At 31.4% G+C, this 10653-nt stretch overlaps 2 protein-coding genes across 3 annotated transcripts; one reads left to right on the top strand and one right to left on the bottom strand.

Annotated features, from left to right (window-relative positions):
• Nucleotides 1–792: 792 nt before the first annotated feature.
• On the bottom strand, nt 793–3555 carry LOC123266135. The gene has a single exon (XM_044730165.1). The coding sequence runs from the start codon at nt 3553–3555 to the stop codon at nt 793–795; it is 2763 nt and encodes a 920-aa protein (XP_044586100.1).
• Nucleotides 3556–5606: 2051 nt separating this feature from the next.
• Nucleotides 5607–7443, top strand: LOC123265883 (DNA repair and recombination protein RAD52-like). Of its 2 annotated transcripts, XM_044729848.1 has the most exons (4): nt 5607–5772; nt 6777–6851; nt 7004–7152; nt 7259–7443. In XM_044729848.1, exons 2-4 carry the CDS (start codon nt 6800–6802, stop codon nt 7409–7411), a joined length of 354 nt encoding a protein of 117 aa, XP_044585783.1. In that variant the 5' UTR covers nt 5607–5772; nt 6777–6799; the 3' UTR covers nt 7412–7443. The 2 variants fall into 2 exon arrangements, with proteins under 2 accessions (XP_044585783.1, XP_044585784.1); XM_044729849.1 differs by lacking the exon at nt 5607–5772 and having other exon boundaries at nt 6754–6851.
• The last annotated feature ends 3210 nt before the right edge of the window (nt 7444–10653 follow it).

Genomic DNA, 10653 nt, shown 5'->3' with positions numbered 1-10653 from the left:
AACTACTTAGGGTCTTATCGATTTATATGAGTTAAAATAATAAATAACACGGCTTTCCACATCACCATGGAGGTACTGTGTCTTACGATGCTTTCCCATTATTTTACATGGCAGGATCCCCAGTAGGCCTACACCATGGATCGACGTGAGTGTCAATGTCATCAAGTTTAGAATTTGTTACACATATCAAATCTATATAAATATAGATTGGATATAAACAACTTAAACCTAGGCATCAATACTCTGTCGTGCTAAATAAAAAGACAGTAATTTAACTTATATCTTTTTTATTAACTAATTCTAAATGAACAATGGTTATAAATTTAAAACTATGAACTTTTTACCATATTGTTATCATTTTCTATTTTATCATTGTTCTTATTTTTATACTGTTATTATTTTCATAGTTTTAAAATTTTTTTGATCACTAATTTTGTATATTAGAAACGTAAATTAAAATCCAAAAAACACATTGTTCATAGTTTTAGCTTTACAATAAACCTGAAAACTATTAAAATATATTATTTATTATATCTATTCGTTTTCAATCTATAAATGTATCCAATCAATTAACACTAAACAAAATTGAAAGCTTGATAAACATTTCTTTTGTAACAGTAAAAAAAAATTATTATATAGATAAAATATTTAAAATAATTGAATTAAAAACCATTCTAGCGGTAGATCCAAAAATTTTTTTAAATTTTAATATTTATTGATTGGATTACTGTTTATTTTCTGATTCTATCGATCTAATTTAAAGAAATTATTAATATAGTCAAAAATAGAAAATTAAATACTTAAAACTTCTTTATATACAACATTCTTCGTTTTTCCTATTGTTTGAAGAATGACCAAGCTGTCAGGTGAACTTACTCTTGAGCATGCCACGTATAGTTGGCCATGAGAGAAACAGTCATTTCTTAAATCAATACCAGTCATCTTTAAACTCTGCCCTTGTGCCTTGTTAATCGTCATGGCATAACAAACTTTGACAGGAAATTGCAGACGTTTAAATTCGAAGTGGTAATCTGATGGAATCAGAGGGATCCTTGGAATGAATACAGTTTCTCCTTCATATTTTCTGGTGAAAATCATGGCTTCAATGACATTTTTGTGTAAGACCTTGACTTGAAGCCTGGTACCATTACATAATTTTGGCGGATTTAAATTGCGGAGCAACATTATTGGAGTGCCAATCTTGAGTTGAAGAACATGAGGTGGTATCCCTGGTGGATTGAGTGTGTGTAAGAATTCAACAGGATAGTGGACAGCTTCTTCATCCTCCAGTACTTTGTCCACCGATTCATATCTTACTTGCTCAGTTGGCAGTTTCTCCAGCAAAAAGTTGTTAATACAATTGACTTGTTCATTGGTTGGTGTGAGGATGGCTCTCTCCTTTAACCATGAACTACAATTATCGCCAGCTTTGTCAATATTCGGGTATATTTTGTCAGTCAAGGTGATTAAATCTGGGACAGTTTCACAATTAATATAGGACACGTTTATTCTTCCGTCTTCTTCCGGAATTTGGCCATCACCTATATCAATCAGTATTTTTGAAAACTCTTCTGCTTTCGAATTTGGCTGAAGATGAACACGCATATTGATAGTCAAAGATAAAACTTTGACCGAAGGCCATAAAATTGATGACTTAATAGAGGCTTTAACTTCATCTGCACGTGTTCCTCGTGGCACAACAGGCAAAGTTTGTCTAAAATCACCGGCCAAGAGAACAATTACTCCTCCCATAATTCGGTCGCAACCTCTAATATCTTTGAGCAATCTGTTTAGAGCTTCAATACCATTTTTGTGAGCCATAGTGCATTCGTCCCAGATAATAATTTTTGTTTCTCGCAGCACATGAGCCATATCACTCTGTTTAGAGATGTTACAAAGTGGAGACTCAGAATAACCTAAATTGAGAGGTAATTTAAAGGCAGAGTGAACTGTTTTACCTCCGTCTATCAAAGTCGCAGCAATTCCTGAAGAAGCAACGGCTATAGCGATGTTTTTTTCACTCCTGATTTTCGCAAGCAGTAAATTGATTAAAAACGTTTTTCCAGTACCACCTGGAGCATCAAGAAAATACAACTGCCCAGAATCAGATATAATCGAATTTAAAATTTCATTGTAAACTTTTCTCTGTTCTAGATTTAATTTAGGAACATTTTCAGCTACAACTTTAGTTAAATAGACGGTGTCGTAAGCCAATTCACGCAAATATTGACGATTAGTGACAATAAACCTTTCATCTTGGGTTGGAGAGTGGAGGCCGAACTGAAGAAGTGTTTTTCCAGACATTGATATAACAATATCTTCAAGTAGTATGAGACATTTGTTGTAAATAACGTCAAGTAACAGCTCAACATTTCCACCGTCTCGTTCTACATCTCTTAATATCTTCTGAAAAATAATCTCGATATTTCTCCCATAATTTCGATGGGTCGTCAACATGACAAAAACTAACATAATGGCAAACAGCTCACGGATCGTGTAGGGCGAATCAGAGATGCAAGCTTCATCCAGAGTGCGATACCAATTAGCGTCATCTTCTAGAAGACCAAGTGCTCTACATGCTGCTTGAAATGTTGGATGAATCACTCCATCAACAGTTTTCAAAGCAGAAAATGATGTAGGACCTCGAATCTCATGTAGGAGAAGACGCAGGTGATAACATTCAGTATTTCCGGGATGCACGGTATAAACTCTACCTAAAACTTGATCTTTCTTGACTCCTAAATAACCTGAAACAACCTTACCTTTTTTTCTTCTATCAAAGCGGTTATTTTTCCATACGTAATAAGCTGGAACTTCAACATACAAAAGAGTTTTTGCAAAGTCATCAACTTGGCAAAGCTCAAAAAAAGCCATTAGTGTTGTTTTTTTTGGATTAATTACTTTGTCAATCACATCTTGCTCAGTAAAATAAATTCTTTGACCATTTTCAAGATGTACAGCAAGATGCATCACCGAAGGAAACCTGTCATGAATAGGAAAACGAAATATTCGCCAGACTGCTTCAGAGCTACTGATGTAACGTCCCGCCTGGTACTTCGTCACCTCATCAAAATCCTGAACGGTAAACGATGCTTGGTCAGATCCTTTATTTAAATAATTACAGATGTATTTTATGGCTTTTACGGAGTTACAACTCTCAACATTAATATGAGTCCCGAAGGTATGGGATAGAACGGGATTGTACGGCACTATCCATCGGTTGTCGATTTCAACTCCGTTAAGTTTGAAAGTTTTTCCTCCGTCTGCTGGTGATCGTCTACGATACTTGGGATATCCGTCATCTCCTGTTTGAGTTTCTTTTAAAAATTCCTTTGGGAAATTTTTTGTGCACTTACCATCAACCATACAGGGTGATTTTAAGTTGAAAGATCCACATGGACCGTGAACCATGGTTGTCTTGATAATTTGATAAAGATCTGGATTTATGTCTGGATCAGGTAACTCAGCGCAGATAATTTGGTCAATAGACTCTGGTCTCATTTTCTCTTCTAACCATAATAGAATATGAACATGAGGGAGTCCACGTTTTGCCATTCTATGGTGTACATGTGACACCTTGTGTCACCAAAGATACGACCTACTGTAAGAAGTTTTATCATATGTTTCACTTTCACATTGAAAACCCTCGCTACGATGTCATGTCTATCATAAGACTGTTGACCTTCACTCAAAAGCTGCGTTATTTCCGGCCACTTAGGATTGCAGGTGAATGTTATAAATAAATCTGGCCGTCCATAATGACGTACATAGGTCATTGCATCTTGAGTTCGCTCATGCATGTAACGGGGTCCTCCAGTAAAAGAAGAAGGCAACACAACCATTTTTCCCATTGTTGATAATTGTTCATCATTTTTTGACAAAGCATCTTTCAAGTGAACGTATTCCTCACTTCTCAGTTTTTTTTGGTTGTTACGAATATAGTTAAGTCTTTCAGTCTCAATTTTTGCGTACATGTCAACAAAAAATGATTTAAAAGATTGCGGAATCGCAATAAATAGCACACTTCATTCTCACGCTCCATAATCCTAAAGCTGTAAAATTCTGAAGCAGATACTGTCTTATCGAGAGGCAGTTTAGTCGTCTCGTCACGCTTAGATATATTGATGTGATAGCCATCTTCTCCATAACAGAACATCAAAGGATATTGTAAAGCATCATATGAGCGGTGTGTTTCACTAATTCGCATCAACTTATTGTCTCTACTGTGAAGAACAATGTCTCTTTTTTCGAAATCCTGTCCGACAATGAGAACTGCAACTTCTTTTGCCTGAGGAGCATTAAAACGGCCCTTATGTTCTCCAGCCGGTTTTCTGTCAGCATTAATTATTACTTTGAAGTCTTTTTGATCTTTAGGAATTGAATCTATTGCAGCCTTAAAATCCTTAAGATATTTGTTATGCTGATATAACAACTTCTGCAATTGATGAACTAATTCCGGATAAACGCCAGGATAAATTCCACAACGGATGTCTCTTTCATGACATTCATCACCAACAAAGTATATTTGAAGAAAAGAAGGCTTTTGGTTAGGTTCAGACATCAAGCTGCCTATTCTGTGATAAACCTGCCCTTGAACTTTGAAAGTTGGCATAAAATTTCCTTCTCTTACCTCTTTGGCTCCAAAAGATGTCATTTGGAAACATCCATTATACTTACGGGTATTTTTTAGAAAATGTTCTGACAATGGATCCTGATGAGTCAATAAGCTGTGTAAAGGTTCAGGATGGAGGCCAAGCTTAGAAAGTTGAACTTTACCACTACTGCAGCACATTCCTTGAGTCTCATCTTTCCATTTCAAAGCATTACACCATTGGCAAGGAGAACGGGGACCAAGATTGACAATTTTGTCATTGGAATAATCAATTTGACAATTGTATTTAAAACCAGATAAACACTTAGAAGTCCAGGGCAATAATTTAGTCCTTGTTGTTTTTCATGGTATTTAGCTGTAGCTGCTTTATTAACATGCGGATTTCTAGTCTGATAATCTTTTTGAGCTTTATTAATAACTTCAGGATGATTATTAACATACGTTTGAACTGCTTTTTGTGGATCTCAGGGTGATTTTTTGTATTTTTAACAGCCTTTCTCTGAACTTCTTTATGATTTACCGCATATTTTGAAGCAGCTTTTCTAAGTTGTTTAGACCTAATTGTACCTGAAAATCTTTTTCGCCGTTTTTGTCCTCTCCTTGATGAAAGTGATGGTTGAGTGAAAGATGCTTGAACGTTATCAATACTTTCCGATTGAGAAACACCGTTATTGATGGGTTCAGTCAATGGAAGTAAAACGTCAAAGTGACCTTTATTAAAATTCCCAGTAAACCTTAATCTTTTAATTCCATTTGTTGCTTCTCCAAACGCAACTATTAGATGACCATGTTGGTACACTTGAAACTCATATGTAAATAATTCTGCCGCCGCTTTGATTTCACAAAGAGTTCCATACGTGTTGGGCCTCGACATGTCATCAAAGTACGAATGTTTATTACTATAAGGTTCTCCATTTAACTGATTGGTAAAAGCATTGGAATCTCTGCCCGTTTTTAAACACGTAAAAGCACAATTTCACTTCTTATTTGATCACTAAAGGACACTGTGTTATACAATAAAAACGATAATGAAGAAAAAAGACACGCGCCGTCGCCGGGAATTTCAATAATTTCGAAAGAAATGCTCGATTCCATTAGTGTGCAGTAAAAATTTGTATGGGTAAAAGAAATTGTGAAAAGTAAATTATGATATGTAACCGGTAAGTATAAAATATTAATAGAATAATTAATTTAAACTAAATTATGATCATTATCCAAATAATATCAATCAATCAATAATAACCTATTAAATATGATGAAGAGATTGTGAAAAGTAAATAATGTAATACAATTAGTAAGAATTGAATGATAACAGAATAATTAATTCAAAATAAAGTATTATAATAAACAAAATAATATCAATCAATGAATTAATAATCGATTAAATACCGAAAGAAAATTCATGCAACTGGAAAATTTTAAATGATTATAACAGAATAATTCATTCAAATTAAAATATCATCATAAATAAAATAATATTAATCAAATCAAATAATAACTTACTAAATATTAAAAAAACCTTTCAAGAAATGACCTTTGATCAATGAGTTTAGTATTATCTAATTATTATATTCAAATAAAAATTGGATGAACGCTATATCAACTAATAAATTTTTTTTTTTTTTTTTATTTATGATAATAAATTAATTTCTGGAAAATCCCAAGCAGCAATGAAAATATTTAAATATTCAAGAAAATATTAATTAATGAAAAACTTATCATTCGATGATCATTTCACATGATGTATCGATAGTCCAGATGTTGATTAAAGTCACTAAATTATTCGTGATGATAATTTCACTGAACAATTTTAATCAATTTTAGTAAATGATCATTTCACATGATAATATTAATTAATTTCACTTTAACTATCAATTAAATCACTTTTAGAAAATAATTCGTTTGACAGCTATCTGTTTTCTCTTTAAAACTTTGACACATTAAAAAAATATTAATGAAGTTAAATAATTCATTTGTTTTGGAGATAACTTCAAGGCTATTTCAAAAATAAATAAATAAAATAGAAATATAAATAAAAAACATAAATATATATCAAAAATAAATATTAAATCAACAAAATCAATAAAAATAAATATTTAATCTATAAATCATTACACAACGATAAAAATTATAAAAATAATGAATCTTGATAATTTAAATTTAGAAACATTAATTATACATGGAGACATGGCTTTTACGAATGATAATTGGTCGCACGAACTCAAGAAGCAGATAATTGGTAAGTCAAAATTAAAATGTATACACTTCTCAGATAATTTTTAATTAAAAAAATTTGAATAAGAAAAAAGTTCTTAGTTAAATTAAAAAAGAAATTGCTTTAAAAAATCAAAAATTGAAAATTATATTAAATAATTTTTTGTTTTATCACAGACTACGTTGAAGAAGTCAATGGAACATACATTGTTGGTTGTTCAACCGTTGTAAAGGTTTTCTTGAGAGATGGGCGGACTCATGAAGCTATGTCATTCAAAGAATCTCGTAGCGAATCAATTGGCGCAGCTTATGATGAAGCACGAAATGTAATTATTTACAATATTATTTACATGTATTTTTTACATTATTATTTACAGTATTATTTATAATTCATTTTAATAACTTAATCTTTTTTTTTTTATTTTATGACAGAAATCTTTCCATCGAGCCTTGTATGACGCCTTTACGTTTTTTTGGGAATTTATGAAGATAATGGAGAAGCTGAGTAATGAAAAGGTGCAAAGAATGGTCAAGCAGCAACAGTTAAAAGCCGAATGGAATAATAAAAATATTGTAAAAAATTAATTAGTCATATTATTTTAAAGTCAAAATTAAAATTTACCTTTTTATTAAAAAAAAAAAAAAAACACTAACGTATAAATTTATAAGTATTTATTCTTGGTTGTTTAACAGGACGAAATAAAAAATCGTTTCAAGTTTTGATCTATTGCAGCTATTAATTAAATATTTTGACTTTTTTTTTATTTTTATTTTACACCATGCATTTTTTCTAAGGGCATTATTCCCGAACTCTATTCCAGCCTAGTTTCAGAGTTCTAAAAGCTATAGATTGGAATACACATTTTTTTTTTAATTTTTAACGCCCTCGCACAACCCTCTTGGAGTTGAATATCATAAAATTAATTCTTGATAAACTCAAACATGCCAAAAAAAATATTTTGGCCAAGTTTTAAAGTTCTTAAAGCAATAGATTGGAAGATACAAATTTTTAATATTTTTAACGCCCCCGCACAACCCCCTTAGGGTTTAATATCATAAAATTAGTTCTTAGTAAATTCAAACATGCCAAAAGAAATATTCTAGCCAAGTTCCAGAGTTTCAAAAGCTATAGATTGGAAAAAACCATTTTTTTAATTTTTAACGCCCCCGCACTCCCTCTAGGGGTGAAATATCATAAAATTAGTTGTTAGTAAACTCAAAGATGCTAAAAAAAATTTTTTGGTCAAGTTTCAGAGTTCTAGAAGCTATAGATTGGAAGATAAAAATTTTTTTTTAATTTTCAACGCCCCCGCATTCCCTTCTGGGGGTGGAATATCATAAAATTAGTTCTTCGTAAATTCAAACATGCCAAAAAGAATATCCTGACTAAGTTTAATACCTATAAGAGCTGTATTTTTCAAATGTGAATTTTTTTCAATTAACACCCCCGCAACCCCTCTTGGGGGTGGAATTTCGTAAAATCCGTTCTTAGCTGACCTCTACTCGGTGAAAAGAATATTCCTACCAAATTTCAAGTCTTTAGCTCTAATGGTTCCAGAGATATCGTGATGAGTGACTATATAGGTGGAAATCTCTTATATATATATAGATAAGTATATACAACTACTACAACTCAAACTTTATCAATTAATTCAAAAATTAAAATTTTATTAAACAATTTGTCACTAGCCGAAAAAAAAGTTCACATACTTAAAAATACAAAAATCTCTATTATTTAAAATATATTAATCGCAATGATTTTTAATTTTTATCATATCAGAGTTTAACATATTAGAATCTAATTCTAAGAGGATGAAACATTATTTCAATTTTTTAAATCGAGTGGTTCAATTGCCCCATGGTTCAATTGACCCCTTTCTCCCCTACTGATAACAATATTATTATAAAGATACTGATAACAATATTATTTTCAATACTTTTTATTCAATAAATAGTGAATACTATGTTGATAAAATTATTAATTTTTTATTGAACAGAGTGATCCTAAAGCTGAGAATCCGTGTTGCGATCCAGTTCAGAAATGCACCATTGTCGTGAAAAATGATCGTTTGTCATATCAGTGTAAGCAAAAAGGTAAATTTTTTAGCTATATTCACGGTAAAATTTGTGTTGATGAGTTTTATCACACAAAAATAGTGTTAATTCATCACAATCCGTGTGTAATGATAAAGTAATACAGATTTATGTTGAAAACAACTCAGTTCTGGGTTAAAGTAACATTTAAAAAATTAAAATATGCACGCCTCACACACTTATTCTACTATAAATAAAAAAAAAAGCTGCATAATTGAAAATAAATTTACCAACTATAATATCGATAACTGATATCGAATTTTATTCGTGGCATTTAGATTTTTATCGTAGCGCTGTTAGAGGGTATCGATAACTACCTAATATAGTATCAATGTTGACGATAAAAATTTAGCATGGAATAGAATAAAAAAATTTAGCAAAATTAGTTGACCTTACAAGCCATCCCTGCAACTTTCTGCCAATTTCAAATGCAAACCGCTCCAAATTTAACCTGTTATGACGTTTTTGAGCTTTTCGAGCTCAATATTTAATAAAAATTTTTTTTTTTAATATTTAAGCTACAATAACTTTCACACAAATCATTCGATTTTAAAACGGTTGGCGGTATCTAGCATGATTAAGAGAGTTTTCTGAAAATTTTCTGAAGGAAATTCGTTTTATTAAATAATTAAAAAATTATATTGAAAAACCATGTTTTATTGATTTTTTTTTAAATTAGATATTTTTCAAACAAATCAACCGATTTTGATGTGGTTTGCGGCAATCGACGCAGTTTTTTGAGATCAACAAAAAAGAAATTTATGACAAACAAATTGATTTGACGTAAATTTTTCATGTTATTTTGAAGAAACACTTTTTCGAGATTTCTTACGACAACGATATCGCTCGAACGAATCAATTGATTCTGATGCGGTTCACGGTAATCGATGTCATTTTTTGAGTAAAAGAGCTGATTAGATCATAGAATTGATGGAAATAGAAGTTTTGAAGTAATTCCAAAAAATCATCTAATATATAAAATTCTCGTGTCACAGTTTTCGTTGCCATACTCCTCCGAAACGGCTTGACCGATTTTGATGAAATTTTTTGTGCTTATCCGGTATCTATGAGAATCGGCCAACATCTATTTTTCATCCCCCTAAATGTTAGGGGTAGTCCACCCCTAAATTTTTTTTTTTTATTTTTTAGACAAAATTTTTAATTTCTATTTTTTTATGATACAACATACAAAAATACATACAATCCTCAATTTTCACCCTTCTACGATCAACCCTTATTTTTTAACAGCCATTTTAGTAATTTAATCATTTTTCCTCTCCGGTCGAAAACTGATCAATCGTCATTTAATTAGTTATCCCCGCCAGATGTCTACAGGTGTCACTTCTGACCCAGTAAACAGCACGGAGTAGGGATGAGAACGAAGCCGGTCTCCTTTCTTTCTCACTCCCTACACAGTTGTCGGCCATCATTATTGTTTATGCATCAAGTGTAGTAGTAACGTTGACAATTATTATTTTGCTATCTCAGTGTAACTCTCATATTAACTTTTAATCATTCCTATTTTATCAATAATAATTAAATTATCAATTTTGAGTGTATTTTGCACGATTAGTTAATCAAGTGATTTTATAACCTCAAAAGTACTCAACACGTGACACGAGCTTCCAATAACAACAGATTTTGTGTTGTAAGTATACTTTTTTTTATTTACATCGAAAATGTTGTTGATCTTATAAAAATGTAATTTTAATTTAATTTTATTAAAAAAATGT

Source organism: Cotesia glomerata, linkage group LG5, assembly GCF_020080835.1.
Source record: "Cotesia glomerata isolate CgM1 linkage group LG5, MPM_Cglom_v2.3, whole genome shotgun sequence".
In the NCBI taxonomy this organism is placed as follows: Eukaryota; Metazoa; Arthropoda; class Insecta; order Hymenoptera; family Braconidae; genus Cotesia; species Cotesia glomerata.
This window is presented reverse-complemented; position numbering and strand designations above follow the sequence as displayed.